At 41.9% G+C, this 24567-nt stretch overlaps 1 protein-coding gene across 6 annotated transcripts in view; it reads right to left on the bottom strand.

Annotated features, from left to right (window-relative positions):
- The window catches only part of BAZ1A (bromodomain adjacent to zinc finger domain 1A), a 63734-nt gene extending 40526 nt beyond the window's left edge, over positions 1-23208 (bottom strand). For 3 of the 6 annotated variants that reach the window (XM_074585143.1, XM_074585140.1, XM_074585137.1), the window contains exons 1-3: positions 21655-22263; positions 14075-14353; positions 2292-2435 (exon numbers count right to left, since the gene is read on the bottom strand). In XM_074585143.1, the coding sequence (XP_074441244.1) occupies positions 2292-2435; positions 14075-14353; positions 21655-21767 (536 nt within the window). In that variant the 5' untranslated portion in view covers positions 21768-22263. Of the gene's footprint in view, positions 1-2291; positions 2436-14074; positions 14354-21654; positions 22264-22519; positions 22655-23080 lie in introns of those variants that run through there. The other 3 variants (XM_074585141.1, XM_074585138.1, XM_074585139.1) reach the window with 2 other exon arrangements.
- Positions 23209-24567: the final 1359 nt, after the last annotated feature.

A 24567-nucleotide genomic window follows, 5' to 3' on the forward strand; every position in this document is an offset into this window, starting at 1 on the left:
AACACTGCTAATCTATAATGACCACAATCCTACAGTACCAGAGGGTCGCAGGGCATAGCATCAACAGTTTAAGATGTGAGAAGATTGTTACTTTTTCCTTCACAACCCAGGCCTTCGAAGGCAGCCTGTTTTTCTGAGGGAGTGCAGGAGTGAGAGTGTCCTGGCCTCCTTCTCCCTGTACAACCTCAGCTTTTACTGCAGAATACAATAAAAAAGGTCAGCAGGAACACTTGTACAGAACACGTGGCTATTTCTGCCCCACGCAGACAGAAGCCGGGTCAGAGAAAGGCTGGGATCTCTAATGACATCTATTTTCAGTTAAGATTCTCTAGCCTTACAGATTCTTTAGGAAAAATATTTGCAGATGGCCCATCAATCTGTGCTGTGCTCCCCTCCCCCTCTCTCACAAACACACCGAGCATCTGCTGTACCATTGTTTAACGGCACGGCAGCTTTGCACGAAGGCTGGGTCTCAAAACCTGGAGATTTGTGTGCTGACGGAGGCAGAACTGTGGTTCTGCGCATATCAACTTGACACTGGTCCCAAGGCAAATAACATCCATATTCTCCACAAGCAGCAAAATATAGTCCCTGAAGGGTTAGGGCTGCAAAATGATATCGTTCAGTTCAGTGGGATTTCTCACTGTTATAAGGAAGGGTATAAAGAATCTTAGATGCCAATATATAAAAATTGACAACGATGCTCTACTTTCAGATCAGTTTTACAGGTACAGCAAATAATACTTCCCAAGTTTACGCATACTCATAATATATCCAGAAACTAACTGAAAGTGTTATTACACTCTCACATTTGTTATAAAAAGACTCACTTAAAACTCCTAGTCAGCATTTTAAAGCCGTAAAAGATTTGCAATTTAAGCTTGTAGCATAAATGTTAGTTAGGTATGCCACAGAACAGTCCTTCAAAAATCTGTATATTCTTACAGGATTTCTCTTTCTAACAGAAAGAAATAATTTTCCCTCTCTTTTCTGCATTGTCAAAATACGTAATCAGCTGGAGAACCAAAGACTGACTGGGAGCGTAAGACTCAGTCTTACTACCAGCTCCGCATGCACCGAAGTGACAGCAATATAAAAGGATCAATCTCACAGTCGGCTCTGTGCACGCTTGCATTATTCCAAGAATAACCTCCTTTCAAATGCCATATGCCTTGTGGAAAACAGAAAATGCATTTACTTTCTCAAAGATGTAAGACCTCTTCATGAACAACTTGGACACTGCCTTCAAGAGACAGCAGAGAATTTTAGAAATTATTTATGCCATATTATTTTCTTAGCCAAGAGAGGAGCTCCACCCTAGTTATTCAAGGCATGTCAGGACACTGAAGTCCTCATGCAGCAATCAGTGAGAATAACTTCTGCATCCATGTGACATCTCAAAGTCAATGACAGTTCATGTAAAGCCTGTATGTTGCTAGATGCAAGACCGGGGCCCTCTTCAAACCCTCTTCTTTCATGAACATTGTGCTTATGAAGCACAGAAATCTTTCTTCTCATTATACTGCTAGGATAAGGTGCATATATAAGCTCAATTACTGGTCCGTAAAGGGATACTCCAAATTAAACACTGCAATTATAGTCAAGATGCTCTCTTACTCAATGTTATTAAGCTACTCCAATCTATAGGCAGTTCCTCAAGACAGGACACACACAGTTTTACTGCATCTAAAATCATAATCAAATCCATGAAATGGTGTGTGTGTGTATATATATATAAAAAAATATATAAAAATATGGACACACACACACAATGAAGAAAGCTTTGTACATTTTTATATTTTGTACACATGAAGTCTCTGTAAAGACTTTTCAGAGAGTTCCAGTAAGAGCATGTCCTTGTATTATGAGGCAATCTCAGTTCTGAGCCCCATGATGGAAGTGAAGTAATATATCACGCTAAGTACCAGAGTCTAGAAACGTAGGACACGACTGCATTTTCCAAGCTATAGCAGCACAGGTTCTGAAGCACAGAGAGGACTAGTGATAGGCATACATGGCTCTTCTACCATCTCTCAACAGAAACACTGTCATTCCAAGTAGATTAACAATTATTATTCTGTAGGTACTCCGTTTCTCACAACGCACAGTTCTCTGGTAGATTACACATAGTGTAACTGGCACCTGTGAATATTCAGCTTGTCACCTTCAGCTGGCTGAACACTCATGATCCATACAGATCAAGTAATTTGTTTCGGTCAGACCCTGCCACGTCTGCTTTAGTCTCATTTCCATCCAGCCCAAATGCTTTATACTGTGAAAGTTTCATTTACCCATTTTGTGCAGAGCTATTGTGCGTTTCTGAGTCGTCACTGTCGCTGATGACAATTGTGTCTCCATCAGTGCTGCTGGCATGGCCATTCGCCATTCCATTGTGATGGGCTGGAGCTATGACTTCCAAAATTTTACACTGCAACCTGAAACAAAACACAGACATTTATTACCATCAGTGTCTTTCAGTAGTGCAAAAAATCTAAAATTGTAGCAGATGTTATTTTCAGAATACATATATAACTGAACATTGTATGGTCTACTAAAGTAAATACTTAAGAGCCTTGCACTGAAATACTAGGTAAAATATTAATTTAATGAGTTCCATCAAATAAATGAACAAATTCATTTGCTTACACAGCTATCAGCTTTGCTACTCAGGACAACAAATCAAGTCACTGGCAGAATTATTTGTGGTTGTACATTTTTTTTTTCAGTTCTCACTTAAGTAAACTAAAAATTAATGTGTTACTTTAAAACTACACACCAAACCTTTTGCGTTTATTTTGATAGCAGTCTAAGAAAAGCAAAAGATTTTCAGATCCCAAAGTATTTTTACTTATAAGAGATCATCTTCTACTGCTGTCGATGACCTAAATAAACAAGGCTGAAATGATCATTATGCATCTAATCTTAATAATGGCCCATTTATCTGCTGACACATATTAAGGCTCCATCTGGCATGCACACAATTGACAAAACAAGTCTATCCCTTTGCCATTCTCAATGCTAGTTATAAAAGGCAGAATTAACTACATATTAAAAAGTATAATTAATCGACACTTCATGCTGGGTAACTGTATTATAGCTGGTTCTTAACAACTAACTTTCACCCCTTTCTGGACTTCGATGATTCATATTTTTTTAGTTTAATCTCCTAAAGCCTTGTGTGCTTCATGAAAATTAACTATTGCAGTCAATGGATGCTGTCACATACTACCACTAAAAACTCAAAGGGTAGGGGGAGAAAGAACACATAATAATTCTCTTCTCTGGGCACCAAACTGTCACTTGAAATGAATAAAATGGAGAATACGTGGAGCACATGGCTGGAATTAACGTGGCATCATGCCTAAGTTAAAAACAAACAAAAAAACCTAACAAATCTATGACAGACAAATTCTAAGTGCTGCTCTATCTGAACTGAACACTGGCAAAGGAAAATAATGTCAAAACATTTCTTAAACACCTCTTTCTGCAAGAAGACAGAGGGGATCCAAAATCTGCACACACTGGGGGTGGGGAAGGGGCAGATGGAGAAAAGTTGGAAACATTAAAATATCCCAGGTCGTATTCACTTGTGAATTTAGCTAGGACCCGTAACGCAGTTAGTGCCTGTAGTTGTCTTCCCCCAGCCTCTCTCCAACAGGGAGAGAGCTCCAGGATGCTCCAACAGGATATGTTATTTAAAAAAATATAAAAATAATTTTTAAAAAACAAACTATTAACATCCTTATGTGACAATATGCTTAATTACCCACGGTTACACCAGAGCTGCCTACATGCAGAGGCAGCCTGAGTCCACTGGACTCAATGACCGCAGGTATGCTGCCATTCCAACACAGCCAGTCCCAGTTCCAAAGCTGGCCAGTCTGGAGCTGGAAGACACGTTTTCCTGGTGAGTAGAGCCCAAGCTAATTAACTGTGCAAATCTAAATAAGACTCCATGTAAAGAACCAAGAGCACCCATGTATGTAATAGAGACAGAGCCTAGTGGCTGTTCACAAAATAAGTCCAAGTCCAACAAGGCTTATTAAGGCCTGGCCCAGCACCAGATTCTGGCTCAGAACCAAGACAAATGGCTGTCATTACAGTATCATGGTATTCCAGTATTTGGAACATCAGAGCACCCCCTTCATACTGAATAATATGGAGTTGACTACATAGCAGGATGTGTATTATTTTGCTGGGGTTCTTTTCAAATCCAACAGAGATCACCTGCTAGAAAAGACTTCTTAATAGAATTATTTCTGTTTCAGATTCTAAAATATATTTCCTAGAGAGTTTAATTCAATTTGAAAAACACTTTAAAATTCATTTCTAATGGAAAATAATCAAAAGGACCAACGCTTAAGGCTACTGACACTTTTTCTAATTTGTTTACTATGTGAAGACCACTAGAGGGAGTGCATATACACTAAATTTGCAATCACAGTACAAGAGCCACATGAAAGCTAAATCGCAACCTACACTACCCAATGCCATGAAAGGACAAAGAGGCTAAAACACACACACGAATCAACCCTCCTGGTCAAAAAGACTTGACTATTTAGTCACTGAGTATTTTACCAACACTTAATTTACCTGTTTATCCATCAGACAGACCTGTAATTTACAGGGTATGGCATCTACTTCTGCAAAAACAGAAATTGTATGTTCTATACACTTGATTCAGTAAGTAGCGAAATCCCCAATACAGCTTAGAGATGCTTTTTTTTTCCTTGATATTATTAAACGGGGAGAATGACTAATAGAATAAGTTATCACAGAAAACAAGTGATTCTCCATCCTCTATGCCTTCATTCAAATAATTACCAGAAGTCTTTGGGGAAGGAATCAAGTGAAACATGTATTACCTGGCTCAATAAAAGCATAATCCAATGAAATTTAATGGTTACTGATAGACAGAGGATTAAAGAAAGTGATGCAACCATTCCTTCTGGCATTAAAGAAATAATAATCTATGAACGAAGACTTTTTTTAGCCTTGCTACAGTCAAGTCGTGGCCAGTAGCAGCCAACTCCCTGGGCTAAGAGAGGCAAAGACACTCTGCTTCTAGTGTGAATGAAGGTCTGCTCTTCTCAATAACCTAATCATTCCCTGAGTTCAATACAACTTCTTTTATATCATAAGGCAGAGCCAAAAGATGAAGCAAGACGCTCAAAGCACACTACCTGAAATACTTTCTAAAAAAAGGATACCTTAAGATCTTTACAGAGCTTATGTCAAAGTCAAACCACGCTCACTCTCTCTTTCCCATAAAATAAGAACTGAGGGCACCTCACTCTAAAAAGACAGGGGCATTACAGTAAATAAATATGTATCCCAATACCCCCCTCAGTCAGGAAGCACTTTCTTCAAATAATAAATATTGTGAAAAAGCTTACTGCCACACTAAATGAATCCCAAAGGTATTCAGAAAAGGATCGGATAAATTGAGAATAGAGCCATCATGAACTTTTACACAATAGTCCCAGCAACTCCAGCTCAGACACTGACAGCCAAAAGCTAGAACAGTAAACATGCAAAAGGATTACCCCATACTCCTACAGTTGTGCATATCTCTTTCTGCACTACAGGCTGCCATCAACAACAGGATACAGGTCATCTGATCTGTCCCACGGATGGCCTTTGTGCTCACAGCTTTACTTTTTGCTAAGCTCCACAATCATGCTCCTCGAGGTCCTCTTATATTATGGGAAAGGTTACAAGAAGTGCTCAGCCTATGTGATTAAATCTGTTGGGTTTTTTTTGAAGAAAGAGAACACCACCACAGGAGCCCAAAAGTTTTAAACACAAAGCCAAAGGAGATATCACCAATGTTGGTTTGTGTTTTGTTTTTTAAATACCAGTGCAATTCTCTCAGATTAAAAAAACTGAGATCTTCCATCGATTTCCATGAATTTCAGCTAGAGCGACTCAGGTACACAAGTGAGAAAACGTAACAGACTCCTGCAATCTAAGGACATGAGACACTGACTGGAGACTGTGGCACAGGACATAGTTTCTCTGGAAACCCAACTCCATCACTCTCGCTCTAGAAGAACAATTCTGGGCTGTGCTTTGAAGAGCAGCTTAACACAACTAGTAGAAAACTTTAAGGTAGGACTGACCCTTGTCACTGCCAGAAGAACAGTAAGGCTGAAGGCGTAAAAAAGCAAACTGCAGCTGCAGCCTCAGGCTGCTGCTTCAGGAGATAGAGATGACGTAACAGTTCAATCTTCCCTTGCCATTCCTCCTTCCAGCCACATACTTGGTGCAGTCCTTGCTTTTTGTAGCTCTGGCACTCAGTATCATTTATTGATTGCCATTAAGTCGAATTCACTAACTTAAAAAAAAAAAAAAAACACCAAAATTAACCCAATGTGAAGAGCTGGGTGAGCTTTTGTCCTATCAAGTGGCTTCTGTGGCTCACTGAAGGATCTGATGAGGAGAACTAGAGCACGTGCAAGAGCCAAATACCAGCCACAGACAAAAGCAGAGGAGAAAGAAGCAGTAAGGCCTCCCTCATCTAGAGGCCCTGAGAGACTACGATTTCTTGAGTGGCTCAGTGATTTCAGGAGTTTATCCTTCCTAACTGAAAATGACACCTAGGCAAAGGAACACTGGGTCACTAGGAGAATCTGTTGCAGGGAAACCACACATCTAACAAGGGCAAGGCACCATACGTGCTTCAAACTCACTGGCAGTCCAAGATGAGAGCGACTCAAGAAAACCCAGAACAAAGGCTAAGTATAACTTGCCACATTGCTCTTTCATGCAGCTCAGCAACTCAAAGGTACATACACAAGCTATTATGGGCTGCGGGACAAGTAGTTTGCGGGACAAGTTTGAAGAGGAGAAAGAGAAGCTGCACTCCACTATGTAACAGGCCAAAACCAGCCATCTCAGGATGTCAAGCGGAAACCTTAACCCTACAGTTATTGGCACTTTCACTTAACTCAGAGAAGTTCTTCCCAAATGCTGAGTAGGCCTTTACATCTAACCAAGGCTGGAGTTGGAAGCTGTGAGAGGAGAGATCACTTCACACTGCCCATCAGCTGAGCATTCTGCACAACAGCTTTTGATGTGGCCGGCACTACCTAATGTGAGATGTGAGATAAATAATAGTCTGGCACACTGCTATGTCCTCATTTCAGGTCAAAAAAGCAAGATCCCTTGAAGGCCCGGGTGAGTTACAAATGTGCCTCTGAATGCTTTACAATAAGCAGACAAAAAGCATCCCTGGGACACAGAGGGCTGTTTCAAATGGGGTGGTGGGGGAATATTGCAATACTTTGAGGCCAACTTTTAACATAAAGAAAATGATGATCAGTGAGTCAGAAGCAAAAGAAAATTCACTTTTTAAAACAGACACCGGAATGAAAGCAAAGTTTTTCCAACGCCAAACTTAAAAAGCACAACTTTGCTAATAGTATATGAAGTTAGTTGAATACAGAAACCCCCAAAAGAGTCAGCAATACAAGAAGGTATAGTAGCAAGTACCAAGTACCACCAAAAAGCTATAGCCTCATTCTGTTTTGTCAGCTTTTAGTAAGTTTTTAAGAAGTAAATGTCAGTTAAGTGCAGTAACTCATATCCTTGTACGAACAGTTCTCAACACTTGAAAGTAATTAGAGAGATAAAAGCAAGGCAAGATCTGAAGGAATAAGTGACATCTTTTACTAAGCTAACTGGTAGTTTAATGCACACACAAAACAAATGCACACAACAAGGCGACAAGTTTTATGCACATAATGGTTTCCTGAAGTACAGTAAGAGCTACTGTTTTCGAGTTTTAGCATCTTCATTTGTCTGTCACATTACAGGCAAGATTGTATGCTTCAAAGAAACTAGTAAGAAGCATGTTTTTGCTTAGGACAAGAGAATCTATATATACAGTAGCTGCACTGGCTGTCTCCTGTGGAATTAGGACAGCACTAACAGTAACACCAGTATATGCATCATTTCGACTGCCCGGTCTTTTGTTTGTAGTATTGTACTGATTAAAAAAAACCCCATATCATTAAACAAACAACCCCAAATCCCTACCTTTAAATTTATAGTTATAAAAGTAGAGTGTGCACAGAAATGAAAGCTAACGGAAATTGACAGTGCCCAAAAATAGCTGTAACAGCTGTTCAACAGTCTTTAAGAAAGGAGTTGCAGGTTGTCTCCCAGATATCATCATCTCATAGCTTCCATCAGTCAAATACAAATATATTTATTAGTCAACAAACATGAATATATTTATATCCCAAAGGACTTAAGGGCAGTGGAAAGTGAATGCCTTAAACGTGATTTTTCCAGGTGAGGAGCTGACTGATCCTTTAAACAGCAACGCCGGAAGAATGCGAACTGTACTTGCTCTATGAATAGGTAAGCTGCTCTCCAGTACTGTCAGCTATGCTGTTTCATAAGCACCACACTAACTTTGCTACTGGAATTCAAACTCACCTTCCAGAATAAAGTAGGAAACCGTCTTTGTGTATAGGAACCTATGCTTAAGCCTTACCACTACAAAACACACTATAACTTTCTGATTCTGTAGACATTAGCTCCAGTGCCTCTGCAGCCAGACAGCTTTGAAGCCTACATGTCAAAGGGAAAAAATTCTTGGTGGACTAGAAAATAATTTAAATTCACTGTAACTTGTTAAAGTCTAAACATGGAAGACACTTTGCCTTTTACTACCTAGAGGTCTTATAATAACTTATCCTAGTTCTCAGAAGACAAATAAATATATATATATATACATATATATATATATATAAAAAGCAAGTAATACCTTGTTGCCAGTTTAAACATAAAAGTTGGAAAATTAGCTATAATCTTATCTCTTACAAGATTATCTTCTACCATCCCAACTCCTTATCAGCCAGGCATAGTCATGGGCAGCAACACGCTTCCTGTGCCCCAGTTAAGACTTACAGTGATGAAAACAGTATGCAAATCTTTTAATTGGCCTAATGCAGTGGCTAATCCACTATGAACAGTCCTAAAGCACTGGGACACTAGCCAAAAATTTGATGAGTTAAAAAAAGAATTTTCACTTACAGTCAAAGTTGTTCTGCAATTACCTAGGTTTCCTACAGCTCGGAAATGCTCAACATGTGCAGAGAAAGGATGTTAACCTATACCCAATGTATGATCACATGCAGCAATCTTCCTAACAGATAACTTCATCTACTACTTCTGTAAACAGGTTTATTTTAAAAACACTTATGTTCTCATAAAGCATTCTGGTGTTGCCTGCTCACAGACATTAGGCAAGTATTCTTTTGCAGTGGTGTCATCTAGTGGTCAAATTCAATGAAAAAGACATTCCTTTTTTATGTCTGCCACATTCTGTACGATTTCTTCCTTCTTATACAGTACCTTTAAGCTATCTATTTCAGTCTGCAGGCAGTTGACTTCTTAATTAAAGTTTTGTACTAATTGTTGATCATCAACTGGTTGTCCCCCACCATCCTGTCACATAAGCTATTTTTAAGGGTGGGGGAGGAGGAGCTGAAGGGCTAGTAGAGTTGTCCAACCTAAAACCTTAGATCTCTTCACTGCTCAAGTCAGACTGCAAGCTTACAGATTAATTAACTAATTATCACCCTGCTCACTTGCACACCCTAGTAAAGACAGCCATTATTTCTTGTGATGGCATTGAACCTCAGAACACTGATGATAAGTCACAACTGGTTGTTCACACACGCTTTAAATCCAGTTTTTTCCTCTGACAAACTAGAATAACAAAAAAAAGCACACTCCTGACCTCAAGGAGAAAGGAACAGGTCCTACAGCTGAGTTACACAGTTGTAGGTTTTATTTGGTGTGCCTGAGGCGTTCACTGAGGTTATTTCAGGTAGGCCTTCCACACCACATAGTTCCAACTTCCAGGTAACTGAGTTCAGATGCCCAGACGTTGAAAATCAGTTTCACAAGTTTTAAGTACCAATAATACAACAGGCAGCAACAAATGAACAGGTTACTGCAAGAGATGCCATTCCTTGTGGAAAAACAAAAGGCCAACAAGTATGGTATGGGTTTTAAACTCTCATTTCTGAAGAGCAAATATAGGAATCAATTCCGGTGACGTGGTCAGCTTTTTTCCTCAGCTTCAATAAAGTATGAGATAAAGCATTAGCTGCTTACTTTACATCTTAACTGACCACGGTTAACATGAAATATTGCTCTACTTTCCCCCCCCCCAACAAAATCTCAAATAATTTCCATGCCTTTTTCAATAAATTACTTTCCATAAACAGCAATTTGACTTTCTAAGTAACAGTAGTTATAGTGCCAGCTGTTTTCAATTCCTTGGCAACTCAGTCTTGAACTTAATTTGATATTAAGTTTTCTGCCTATATTATATGAAGTTTCTGACTGACGTTTCAAATAATATTGTCTTTTATGAAAGCAATAGTAGGAAAACGTTGATATGCAACTCCTACGGTTCTTTAACTGGGAATCCAAGCACCTCATGTTTTAAAGCACAGCACAGCTGCCACTTTGGAGTAAAGCCAGCCCGTTTGGCCAGAAAAGCTGGACGCATAAAAAACAAAAAAGCTGGCCATTTTTAATCAATGCATCATCTGAAGGGGTTAAAGAGCAAGCAGAATTATCTCCTTGTTGCTTCTACTAGATTACCAAACGGATGCATCATTTTCAGAGACTGCCTGAGCAAGCCACATCATAGGACTGGGGGGCTTTCTCTGCAATTTCTTTCTGGTTGAGGAGGCCTGCTAAGACACCAGGCACACCAACAGGAAGACAGAATATCTCCCAAACTCGCCGAGTTCCTCCTACCAGACCTCAGCAACAAGGCGGAAGCAGCCAAATTCAAAACTGATCAGCACAACAAAAGCCAGAAACCAGAAGAGCCTGATAAGGAAGGACTTAAGACCAGAAGAACCAACGGGACATCAGATTTTGCAACAACCAGAACACGCAGGCTGGATACAAGAACGAGCAGTCTCACAAAAAAAGTCTTCTGCTTAGCCTCTGCACAAACCGCTTGTCCTCTTACTCTGTCTAGATCACCTGTCCATTACTTACAGTACTATAGACTACTTCATACGCTCAAGATAAAGACATTTCATTAAGCCAAAATGCTAACCCTTCCAGTGTTTGGCTTCCCTCCCACTTACTTTGTTCAAAATCTAGAAAGCTGCATCAAAGCAACCTATCTGACAAGAATATTACATGTGCAAATTTAGGAGTTATAAAATATCAATACTTAAATTGCTTGAGCAACCTTCATTTATCCCTGGTTACACATGCATGATGATGTGGGCTTTGCATTAAATGGTGCACGCAGCTCGGATAACAAACGATCCTGATGACATTACATGTGCAAAAAACTTCATACATAAATGCAGTGGAACAGTTTACAACACCACAACACAACTGGGTTTTCATGACCTGCCAAATTCTGCTGGTCTCATAGGATGCTATTACACTATAGATGGACTGTGACCATTTCTGCTAGAAAAGATCACAAAAACATAGCTGCACGTGACAAACACACACAAATTGCGCTGTTGAACAGCAGTGTTATTTACAAGTAACATGAGATGGTATACTTAATCCCCAATGTAGTACTTCAAAATATAGGTCAAAGTCAACTGTTAATTGGGCGGAAGAATAACTATGCCTCACCTCCTCCCACTTTGTATTCTTTAATTATGTATCTCATAAGCATAAAAATCCCTCTGCACTACCATGTTGTTTGCACTGTTTCCTGGATTTAGTACTAAAAGTCTCAACTAGCTCTCTGCTATACATTTGTCTAGAATATCGATGGCATACAACCAGCTAAGGCAAATTTTTCATGCTTCATTTTACCAGGCACAAGTTTACACTTACTTATTTTAAAACATACAATCTCTAGCAGGTTCATTTTGATGGAAATAGATTTTATCTGAAACTTTGGTATTTCAAATGATATCTAACCCACCCCAAAGGCTTAGGAAATTTAGCTTATACCCTATTAATATATTGATCTATGAAAGTGGAACATAAACACAAAATTCTTAGATAGGTATCAACACAATTTTGAATAACCAAGAAGATTGAGTGAAAGGCTAGGGAAAAAAAAAAAGATAGTGCTATCTTCATGAGATAGAATCATATCACAATTTTATCAGAACAGAATTTAGCTTACGTGGTAAGCAGAAACCATTTTGTTAAAGCAAACTTAAAAACTGATTTATGATGTTCTATAAAGAAAAGTGAAAAGTATTCTGAATTTCAAAAGACGAAGAAACAAGAGAGACTTGTATTTATGGCTTATAAGCCTACTTTTCATTTAAGCTTTGAAAAGCTAAGATACACAAGCATAAATACTTTAGCTAAGAGTTTAGAAAAGTAACAGAAAGGCAGGAGGGTTGTTCTTGTGGGATAAAGAGTTTGATTTCTAAAGCATTCCTTTTGCTATTAGTTTGGAAATTGACAGCATCTTCAAAGATTGAAAACAAAGGCATTTAATTGAGCAAATGAAAAGCAACAGCTGAACTACACTGATAGTTCATAATATTCAGGTTTCTGAATTCAGGTTTAAAAAAAAAAAAGAAAATACCTTATTCTCTAAGCAAAAGGAATGTAATACTAGTAGTAAGATGGGTGTAATCATTAGACAAGTATAAAGATGAGAAGGATAGAAACAAACTTTAGATCCAGGTTTTCTGTGCAGAAAGCAGCAAGTCTACCAAAGTTGTTCGTGTCCTGGGTTTGCAGACTGGGACTTCACTGGGTTAAAGGAACAGAGCAGGGAAGAGAGGGAAAGCTGTTCTATTGAGCATCAACCTTATGCATACCCACACAAATTTCCTTAAAATTTATGTTCCGCGGCACATCAACAGATATTTCTTCCTGATGTAGGGCAAGATTTGCCTTAAATAACATCTGTATCAGCCAGTAAAAATGCCCATACAGAATAACTGCGTTCTCTGATGACTGTTTTGAACCAGCCCACTCCTGTCACTCAATAGACATCAGATTATGCGCAGAACCTCAGGCTACCCACAGAAGCTGATACGTTGTGCCCCATCTACTCTGCAGTGTAAGAGGGCACCTTCCTTCTGAGGAAAAAACCAACAACAAAACAAAAAAAAAACCCACACAAAACAACCCCACAAACAAATAACAAAAAGAACCAGCAACAGCTGAACCCATAAAGCTTTAGCATGCATTCTGCGGGTATATCCAGGTTGAGCATGTTTAAATCTTTCCCATTTTAAACCTCAGTTAGGTGACACTGCAAACTCATTTAGATAAAACATGGGCCTTTTCTCTCCCAGAAGTTGCTCTTTTAAAGAAAGACTCAAGCTAGCTATGTACAGCAGAACAACTTATTTATACTATAGAACCTATGTACCAATGATATGAAAAAGCATCTGAAGCTTTCCAAGTTTTTAAAACTTTTCCAAGTTTTAAGATAATAATAAAAAGACTTGCAATATATACCTCAGTAAAAGAGCAAGCATAACACTCAGTGGAAAAAAAAAACAGACTAAATCCCAGATAATCACCTCTTACAAACACTTTACAATTAATTCCCAACTTCTCTGAGAATGCACTCATAATTTTCATCACTACCTAAAAAAACAAAAATCCAACTTTCATCAATTTTTTAAGCTTTCTATGGTTTGGCCATTCTAAGTACAGAAAACACAATGTGATGAATTACATTCTGGATGATTTCATCAAAACTTTCATGTAATTTTTAATTCATTTTAATTAAATCTCATTCTACAGACAAGACACCTTTCTCACACAAACACACCAGGTGACTGACATTCCTTTGCAAATCCATCACTCCAATGAAAAACTGCTGTGCGGAGACCTGAGAGAGCTGTTCTGCCTCCACAGCTGCTTCTAAGCTAAAGAAAGAGATACCAAGCCCAGCAATACAATCCCACTCCTAATTAAAGCAAGTAGGAGCAGTAACAGTATCACTAGCTTGAGCATCACACCTCACTTCTGGTGTACTTGATGGAGTTTATTATCCCGATTTTTGGTTTAAAAGAAGCACGCACAAGAAACACCCACACCAAACAAGAAGAAATACACATTTATTTTTAAATATACTTACCTTGCACCATTATTTCTAACTACTTCTACTGTTTCACCAACAAAATACCGATCCTTGACATAAGCAAAGATTTCATCGCAGATCTCATGAAGTCGGGAGCGATGGGTAAGGGTGGCCAAGTAGAGAACTGGAATGATGAGTGCCTCTGGAAAACTTTGAAGATTATGTCTGGCTTTCTTCTCCGATTCCAGTGCTTCCTGATATGTGAGTCCTGGTTTACCTGTGACAGCACAGCTCCACACAAGGCTGTTGCACAGAATGGTGCGTTCAAAAAAATCACTGAAAAGAAAGAGGGTGGGGGAGAGAGAAAGGAAATGCTTAAGTTCTGACTAACATTTTCAATTTGCTCACAATTAATACAGCAACAAATTTCTTTTACAAGCCTGAAATCCAAAGGCAGCTCTACCCCTGTACAGGTTGTAGATAATCAAGGTTTATGTAGCACTTTTTAGCCATGGCATGGTAAATTGCTGTTGTAAAACCAGTGGCTCCTCTCACTACAGACTACAGTAACAGCATCAAACCTAGAAGTGCTGCAAACAAATATTCATGTATAAGCCTTATGCATAAGAATATAATCACACTGAGTTTAATAGGTGTCACATCCTCCTCACATCCCCCACATTTCCACAAATATTTGCAAGAGGAGGGTCTAAAACTGTACAAACATAAAATAACCTTAAGATCACAGAAACATGTTGAAACTTATTCAAGTTTCAGATTTTGAGTGCCCTAGCTGACAAATGAAAAGATGGGAAAGGTAAAAAAATTAATGTCAAGTAGTTCTCTAAATAGTTTTTATTCCTTCACTGTTTGCATTGCTCTTAGAAAAAGCATTAAACTATTTTTTTTCCTACAGATTCTTCTCCTCCCTTGTTCCATTAGCAAATATTGATTCTCCTTCCCTGTGTTTCCAATTAATGCTAAAATTACATTGTTGTTATTGCTTGCTTACTAGTTATTATAATGGAATCAAGAAAGAAGAGCTTTCATTAGCCAATATCTGTCAATTTTTGACAGGTATCGAAAAACATTGGTTTGTTAAAACACTTTCTAGATGAAGTAGATTATGTAGCTATTCACAAAACCATGTTAAAACATATCATATACTGCAGATCAGTGATGGGAACAACAGAGCAGTCTTTCAATATGCCCCAGTTCAGACAGTGATTTTTATTTGTCTTCCTTTAAAAATCTTAACGGACTAATATTGATAAGCATGCAACATGACAAACTGAGTTTTGTTTTGCCTTGTATCAGTTCAACATAGCTATTTCAAAGCAGACAAAGTACTTTCAGAACACTGCAGGCTACATGAAATACCTAAAATGAAGTTTCATTCCTTTAAAAAAAAAAAATTACGCTGCACAGTGTTCCTACTTTTAAAAGGACAGAACTGTTCGAATCATTTCTGGTAATGGGGTTAAAGAATTGGACAGTTCACAATTCCAAGTTTTTTCTTGCAGGCTCCCTGCAAACTCAAGCTGGCAAACATGCATCAGTTAGACTGATGATGACATTCACTGCAGATGGACAGATGAACCATAACATTTTGTAAATTAAAATGGAAATTCCCAGTTGAGGACAATGGAGGGTCCTGGCTCAGATAATCCTTTCTGCATGAGCACAGGATTCCTCTGAGTGAGAGGAAGATGCTTTACGAAGAACATCAACTGCGAGAAGGTAAAAAGGACAGAAGAGAGAGACTACCTGAACAGCATTCAATACCTACAACATTTCAGATTTTTATATCACCTGCATCTACTTAATGTATTTGACAGTACGTGGGTTTAACGCTCGTAAGTAATAAGGAATGATTTGGGTTTGCTTACTCTAAACAAGAGGAGAAGAACAAAGGAGAGAGAATGAGAGAAATTGCTCTTCAACATATGAAGAACGGATGGCTGTCAGTCATTCTTTGTGCATAGGACAGAATGTTCTTTTTTTGCTGTCAACCATGGTGAACCAGTATCTTTAAGGTATAGAATAGTTACTTAAACATTTTAAAGAACAGGTTAGACAAAAATCTCTTCCCCACCCCACCCCCCAAGGTGATGGAATACATAAAACATGATCTTTTCAGGTCTCTTCCTGCCCTACATTTCAATGCTTCTGTTATTAGTCTCACAATAACTTTTAGTGATCTTACTGACTTCAGTGGATAAAGAAACATTTACTCAAATCTTCATGCAGCTGTGTGTCTCTACATAGATTTTTGTGTCTCACTTACCAAAGAGGTTCTTGATAATTATCTGTAGCCAGGAAAGAGAAAACCACCCTAAGAGTTATTAAAAAAATGTACCAGAACATAATTTTCAAAAATTATGGAAGTAAAAAGGGAAAGAAAAACAAAAAAGGAGGGGGGGGAGAAGAGCAGAGAGGGAGGGATAGACTGAGGTTGACGCTGACAGTATCCCTTTAAGAGCTGCTGTTATTCTTTGTGAGGGGACACCGGGCAGTCATGCTATTTAAAGCAACAACATTGAACTTACAGGGGGGAAAAGAAAAAAAAAATAAAATAAAAACAACCCAAACCAACAAACCCCTCTCTAAAAATTTTTAATCCATAATTATTACAAGTGAAAAATTCTAAAATTAAACTGAAACATATTTGAGGAAAACATTTTTTCCATTTGCATACAAGAGTAGTTTGTGTATCTAGTTTCATTCTCCCTCATTTCCTCTTTTGTTTTGTGTGGATTTTTCCCCCCCACCAACTTACAGGGAAGAAAAAAAAAATCCTGTGAAAAAAAATCACATTCAATTTTGAAAGCATTATTTGTCTTTTACTAGTCATTACCTATCGCACATCAAAACCATCTGTGGCTTAGTCTGTTAACACAGTTTTATTGACATGTTTTAATGATCTCACTTTAACTTGGTTTGAGAGGAGAAAACAAAATCCCAACAGTACAGCAGTAGATGTTATTTGTAGTACTCTTTCTGTCCCTGTCTCTCTGTGGTGCACATCAGTTATCACAAAAAGATTTACAAAGAGCACAACAGCTACCAAACCAAGAGAACGACAGCAGCAGTCACATGCTTTCTCTTTCCTTAAATAATGCACTTGATCATATTCTACATTCAACTTAAATTCACAACAGCATCTGCTGCTACATCACATCTGAAGCCTTATCTATATCTTTATCTAGGGTATTACTGTCTTTGGGGCTTCCTCACTGGTTCAAGATCTCTGTAACGCTTGATGACATGGAGAAGGAAGTTCACACAAAGCACGTCCACAAAGCTCGCTTTCATGCTCCCACCTGCCTGTGAGGAGTCAAACGGGACTGCAGCGCCCTGGAGAAGATGTCCCCATCAGCTCAACTACTCGAGGAACAGGGACTAAAAACTGAGTTGTCTTTGCAGTAGTAATCAATGCTGACTTCTCAGCTGGATTTTTTTTTTTTTTAATCATTTACATTATATGGCTGGTTTTCCATGCAATGTTAGGAAAACAGCAAAATTATCAGCAAATGATACTTTACTTGATAGGTATCCGATAGGAGGCAATTCATCAACAGAAGCTGCAAATAAATTACATGCAGTCTCTCTGCTGACTGCACTTGCAATGGATATAAAAATCCAGCCTAGAAATTATATGCCTTTTGCTTGAACTAAGCAAGTACTCCCATTGGGTCCAAGATCTACTGTATTTTTGGTGTGTTTCAAGAACATGTTTGTTACTTTCATTCATTTTCTTAGCGTCTATTAAAAACAAGCTGGAGGGGGTGTGTGTGTCTTTTTAAACAGAAGAATTACATGTCAGAGAATGTAAAATATGAGAAAGTCATGTTAAGTAAGTGACATTTAAGAGAGAAGAAAAAGCAGGAAGAAAATAAATCTATGGAATGGCTAATTTGTAATAATTGTTATTTTTAATTCTGAAGCCCCTGTGAGCCTCTACCATATCTATTTAATCTCTATAATCTATTTAGCCTATGGTAGGAGGGTAATCACAGAAGACAAACTCTGCCATTATGGATCACAAAAGTGTTTTCGTACACTGTGTTGTCTCCAGAAGGGGTCAATAATACATATTACAGAATAATGTGCAAAAGAAACAAACAAAACCTATATATAGAGAGATTTATTCCTTAACATTTACAGGTTAATTATGCATTAAGGAATATTTCAAGTTCATGAATTCCTCTTCAACAAAACAGAAAAATCCACCTAATTTAACTAAGGACACTTTCAAAAGCTTTTTGAACAGATCTCTTTTTGACTGTACAAGAATTCCACAGACCAATCTATAAAGACGTTTCAGTAAGTTTTGAAGATGCAAAACTCCTCTTTCCCCTCCGTGTTTTAGAATGAGGAACCCTCCTACCACTGTATCTATACTACTCATAGTTTTCTTTTCCAGGCTGTCTTCACAAGCAAGACTTCCCATACTTTAATAGTAGCTTTCACCACACATCTATGTCAGCTATTAACTTCCACAGACAAGGTGTCAAAGACTGGTGGTAACATCCCACTGGTTTAATGTGTTTCTCATGCATTCCATGCACCCCCATACTTGCTTTTCCAGCTACTACTACAGCTCCAGACACTCTTTTGCTGGTCTTTCCCCAGGTCTGTCCCTCTAATGAGGACAACAACCAAGCATGAAGAACATCAGTTCCCCCAGTTCCTGTTACTCCTGATAAATATAATCAAACACTACCACCTCACTGCACTTTTGTAAAGGGTTACAAAATTATGTGATGGTATTTCAGATTAAAAAGGAAATACATTCTTAACGGGAAAGTCACTTTACAAAATACTAGTCTTGCCAAATTCTCCTCACATTAGCATAATGACTTCTTATATATAGAAGAAATAATACTAATGTATGATTTGTATCCATCTCTACTAAAGCTGGCATTGGCATGAAAGAAGCTTTTCACCACCAAGTTTGTGCTCTGTAAAAAAAAAAAAAAAACACCAAACCACAAACACGACCAACAAAAAAACAAACAAGAAAACAACTTAAGTCTTAACCATTTGTAGTAATTGCAAGCGTTCATATAGTTGAGAAAGGGGGCGAATTCAGGTTACCATACGTATCTATGCAGCCTGCCTGATCTAGTCAGGCTCTATAATTTTTAAATCCTCTCCTCAAAAAAATTAAAGTTGCTATTGCAAAAGTAGATTCAGAGAAGCCTGACTCAGACAATGGTTTTCTTTCATGAAACAGCTAATACAATTTTTAAAGAGTGGGCCCTCCGTATCCCTATTAATCTAATTGCCCTTGCTTAGGAAAAGAAATGGGAAACATTGCTTTCAGAAGGCATTAGCTACTTGAAGCATCACTTTGCAACCAGCAGAGACAAGGATCAGCATCTTTAAAACTTGCTGAAAGATGACCCTATGTTCTCCAGTAGATTATGCCACAACCAACTAACATTAACTTAAACTTACTTATCTGTGCCAGGACACCTTACTGAGTAAAAATACTAAACTTTTCAATCCAAAGCACCAATTTAACCCAACCTAACAAAAAAGCCACAAGAGAATGAAAAAAACAACAACCAAAAAAAAACCAAAAGCAACAAACCCACCCCACATGCATGAAAAACAAGCATAGCAGAGTTGTCCCAAATACTATATTCTAAGCCCTGACCTCTGAGGTAACCACCCACTGACATTTCTAGGGATGGCCTGTGTGAACACAAATCTAAATTTATCCCTTAATTCATGAACTTTGGTTAAATATGGAATTTGGTCTTTCATACTTTTTCTTAGTGACAACATCCTTGCAATGTAAATAAGCCTGTCAGAGTACTTAAAATATTCACCGAGCCCTTTGAGAGCAGAAAGATGTTTTAAAAAGATACTTTTCACACTGAAATTTTAGCAAAACTACACATACCTGAAACGTATTTCAGTGCAGCATCAACAAATACCTGAGAGTCATCTAATTATGTGATAATAATAATTGTAACCAGAAAAGCAACTTTTAAAATATTGGAAGCTGGGGGAGGGGGACTTAATTCCTACAGAAACAGGAGGCTGTCAGCTCTTGCTCGTTAGGTTCTCATACGCCCTATAATGAAAACACCCCTTACAAAGCTTCCAACAAAATATTCAACACCCCTTCCCTCCCCCTCCCCCCCGAGTATATCATCCAGGAAACATTGCCCTCCAAAGTTACCTAATCCAACTTCTTTAAAATTTTATTAGGCAAAGTGTATTTGAGTAAGAAAAACAAGTCTAAACACGAAAAAGATTTAGGTGTGCTCTAATTTCATACGCTACAAATGAAAAGCATTTCAGATTTAATCTCATTAGTCTGCATGTCTTTAAAAAAAAAAATTAAAAAAATAAAAGAGTTTGGATGCGGGGGCCTTTCTGTAGGTGGGGATGGCGCTGGATCAGACTGGGGGTGAAAATACATACGTTTATCAGCTTTTGGAAAAGGTCTGGCTAAATACTTTCTGTCCATTGTTCTTACAAGAGATAAAGTAAAGCGGCAGCGAGTTCGGGACTATCCGTGCAATTACGCCTTCAATGGTTAACGACGATTTCACAATTCCCATTGGTCTTTTTACACACGGGGAAGAGAAAAAAAAAAAAAACACAACCAAAAAAAAAGAAAAAAAGGAAGCAAAAAAAAAAAGGAAGGGACGGAAAGAGGGAGAAAACCCTAGCTGGGACAGGTGTGCCCGCTCGGTCTCAGGCCGCGTTGGCCGTCGGCGGTGCCGCCCGGCCGGGAAGGGCCCCGCGCCCCACCGGACAGGTGCGGCCACCCCCGCCAGCGGGACCGGGCCGCGCTCGCCCCTCTCCCGGCCCGCCGGCCATTTCCAACCGGGTCAGCCGGCGGCTCCCCGCGGAGGCGGGGCGAGAGCGCAGCCCTGGGCGGCGCGGCGGTTCCGACACCCCGGCCCGGCGGAGGGCCTCCAACGAGGGGTTAAGCGCAGCTGGAGCCGGCCGAGGAACCGGGCCCGGCCGGGCTCCGCAGGCGGCGCCCCCCGCTATCACAACAATAGGACGGGCGGCACATGCCGGGCGGGCGGCCCCGCTGCCCCGGCTGAACCCGGGCCCCGGCGCGGCCCCTTCCGCGGGGCGGCCTAGCGCCGTCGGCCGCCGACACGCGGCTGCCGGCGGGGGGGGGGGGGGGGGGGGGATAGAGTCCGGGCCCGGCAGACGCTCTTTACCGCCCGCCGCCTCCCACACCGCGCAACTTTCACTTCCCCGGCGGGGGCCGAGGGACGGGGCCGAGGGCGACACGGCGGAAGGCGGGGGGGGGCGGGGAGGAGGGGAAGGAGCCGGCTCCTCTCCTTCCCCGCGAGGAGTGGGGGCCGCGGGATCCCCCCGCCGAGGAGGGGTAGGGATTCCCCCTGCCCCGGGCGAGAGATCCGCCCTCTCCCCCCACCCCCTCGGTAGGGCACGGGCCCGGCGCCAGCCGCGCCCCCCCGTACTCCCCCCCGCCCCGGCAGGGCTCCCCGCGGCGCAGCCGGGGAATCCCCTCCCCTCCCCGCCCGCCCAGGTGTCAGCCGTTCGGGGGTTAAACCGCTCCCGGAGGACAGACGGGGGAGGGGGCAGGACGGACACACGGAGGGACACGGACACAGACGCGGGGGGTCGCCTCTTACTCGTAGTCCCTGAAGATCTCGTTAGTGACCCTGCAGTAGAAAACGCGCTCGTCCGGCCGAAGGTCGGCGGGGGGCTTCTCCCTCACGAAGGGCTTTCGGTGCAGCAGCGGCATCGCCCCGCTCCGCGCTCTCTTCCTGCCCCGGGACCCGCTTCGAGAGGGGACGGAAAAAAATTAAAAACACGGAGGGAAGGAAGGAGGTAGCAAGGCGAACGCGGGCAGCGGAGACCCCCGGCCCGGGGAGGAGGGAGCGGGCCCGGCGCGTCCCTCCCCCCGGGGGAGCCGGCGAAGGAGCGGGAGAAAGCGCCGGCGGCGGCGGCGGCCTTTTGTGTGCCTGACACGCCGCTGCCTGCCTGGGACTGCGCGGGGAGCGGGCGGCGGATCCTTCCTCCCGCCTCCGCCTCCCTCTGCCTCACAATGGGGCCATGACGCCGAGCGGCGGGCGGAGGCGGCGCCCCCCGCCCCGGCCAAGCAACGTGCTCAGCTCGGGGATACCCCAACCGCCGCCGCCGCGCTTTGTCTCCTCCGGGTCACCCACCCCACCCCCGCTTCCCCCGCCTCCGACCCACACACGCCGGGCCGGACACCAACTCCCCCCTCCGCCTCCTCCTCCTCCTCCTCCCCCTCCCCGCAAAGCAAACACCCAGGAGGGGCAGCGCCGACCACTTATCTCCCTCCTTCCCTTCCTGCCGGGGCTCTATTGCCTAATGGGGGTCTTCGCCCTTCTAGCTTCGCCCCGGCCTGCCCGCCGCCGTCTCCGGACAGCGCGGCCGCGGTGCGGGGGGCTGCCCGCCCGGCCGCTCGTCCTTCCCTCCCTCCCTGCCTACGGCCTGCCGCTCCGGGGGGCTCCCTCCCCTCCTGCCCACCTGGTGCGGCCGCAGGCTGCCCTGGCTGCTCGGCCGGTGCGAAGCGCGGTCCCCCTCGCCGCGTTTTTCCTCCCCTTTCCTCTGCCCCCCCCGGCTCCTGGGAAGTTTTTGATCTACTTCTTCAAGCCCTCAATCAGGAAGAGCTGCGGGGAGGAGCCTTCCCCTGCTCTCCCCTACATCTTTATTGGCCGCTCGGTGCCTTCCAGCGTGTGTCACACAGGAAGACAGCGAGCTACATTATTAATTAATGGCTGAGAGGGCGCATCCTCCATTTTTGAATTATCAGCCGGAGATCTCCGGTGCGGGGGGTGGTGGGCCCAGGCCGGCGGACCGCTGCGGGGGGGAAGGCGGCTCTTGGCGGGCCGGGTTGCGGGCGGCACGGCACGGCACGGAGGGGCGGCCGAGCCTGCGGCGTGCGGCGCTGCCCGCCCGCGCCTCCTGCCACCGGCATTACCAGCGCTTCCGACACCGGCGCCGAGGAGCCGCCGAGCCCCCGGGAGACCACCAGCCTCCTGGGTCCCCAGACCACCGGGTGCCGGAGCGATCCCCTGTCCCCAGTACCTGCCCGGCCAGCGAGGGCCGGGGAGGCTCCCGCGGGGCTGTTCCCTTCGGCTGATCCACCGGCGGCTGCGGCGTCTGACAGTGCGATCCCGGAGACGTTTCTCCCTCGGTTACAGCCCCAAAGCCGCGGCGTGTGCAGCTGTCACAGCGGGCAGGGGCAGGCGGATGTATTTTGCTGAAAGTGAGATTATATATAAGTAAGACGAGCATGAGAGATGTACGTGGGCCCCTTAACGTTGCCTCTTTTTTTTTTTCCAGTTCACCACACGGTTTTACTGGGGTATTAATTTTTCACTTTTTTTTTTTACACTAATGCATTTACATTTTAAACGGAGGTGTTAATTTAATTGTGTTCTTAAGAGTGCTAGCCAGCTTGAAGATATAAAACCACATAAAGCCCACATCCATTACACTTCATCATCCCAAGGTCCAACACTCGTATGAAAAACCTGCAGAATAATTGTAGAAACTACAGAGGGGAATAATAACTGAAGGCTAATATCTAAATAGTTTAAGTTTGCAACTAAAAACGCTGTTCCTGCAAATAAAGGTCCCGTGCTGATCCCTGCACCTGTGCATAGGTTGTTTTCTTTACCCCTGCAAGTAAAGGCAGCAATCGGCACTGCGTGACTAAAACCTAAAAGAATGTTTACATCCAATCCATGAATTGCTTTGTTTAAAAAGTTTTAATCAAAAGCTGTGAGAAATGTTAATGCTCTCTTCTTCTAGTTAAGTTTACAAAACACGAAGCTTTAGCTACCAAAAAAGCTTAACTCCTGAGTCCTTCCAGTTTATTTTCATTTGCCATTTGGCTTCACTTTCAGTTTTTAATTACTTTCTAGCAAAGAGCACAAATGCAACTTGAGTTAATGCACTTGTATCTAACATCTGGTAATTTTTAGTTCCTTTTGCATCAAAACTGTACAGTATGCCATGGTTATAACATTTAGTGTTGCCAGCTCTTACGATTACAGTGAGATTTTGCCACACTTTTAGCTTTGTTTTAAGCTCTAGCTCTTCAGCAGATGTGCTTAAATTGGAACCTCAGCACACCTTAAAAATAATTACATTTCTAAATCTTAAGTTTGATTGAAAAGCTTAAATACGTGAACCCGAAAGGCTCACAAATTAGAAGGGAATGAAAAGCTCTGAGTTTTGAATTTTTGTAAATCTCATTATTTTTAAGCCAGTATCACGATGTTTGGGGACTTGGCTGGTTTTTTTCATGCTCGGATTGTCAGCACAGCATTATTTTAGCACTAGTGGGTACCCATGAAAAATGCATGAGTTGATAGAACTGTGACATCAAAAGCAAATTCCCTTTCCCTCTTTGCTCTCTCTTGCCCTCTTTCTCTTTTCTTCTCACCTTTTCCTCCTCCTCTTGCTCTTCCCCGCTCATTATTCCCTCGATGATTTTCCAGTGAAGAGATCCTCACTGAGTAATAGGGTTGCACTACGTTTTCATGTTCTTAGGATACAGAGGAGCA

The sequence above is a fragment of the Larus michahellis genome, chromosome 4 (genome assembly GCF_964199755.1).
Source record: "Larus michahellis chromosome 4, bLarMic1.1, whole genome shotgun sequence".
NCBI lineage: Eukaryota > Metazoa > Chordata > Aves > Charadriiformes > Laridae > Larus > Larus michahellis.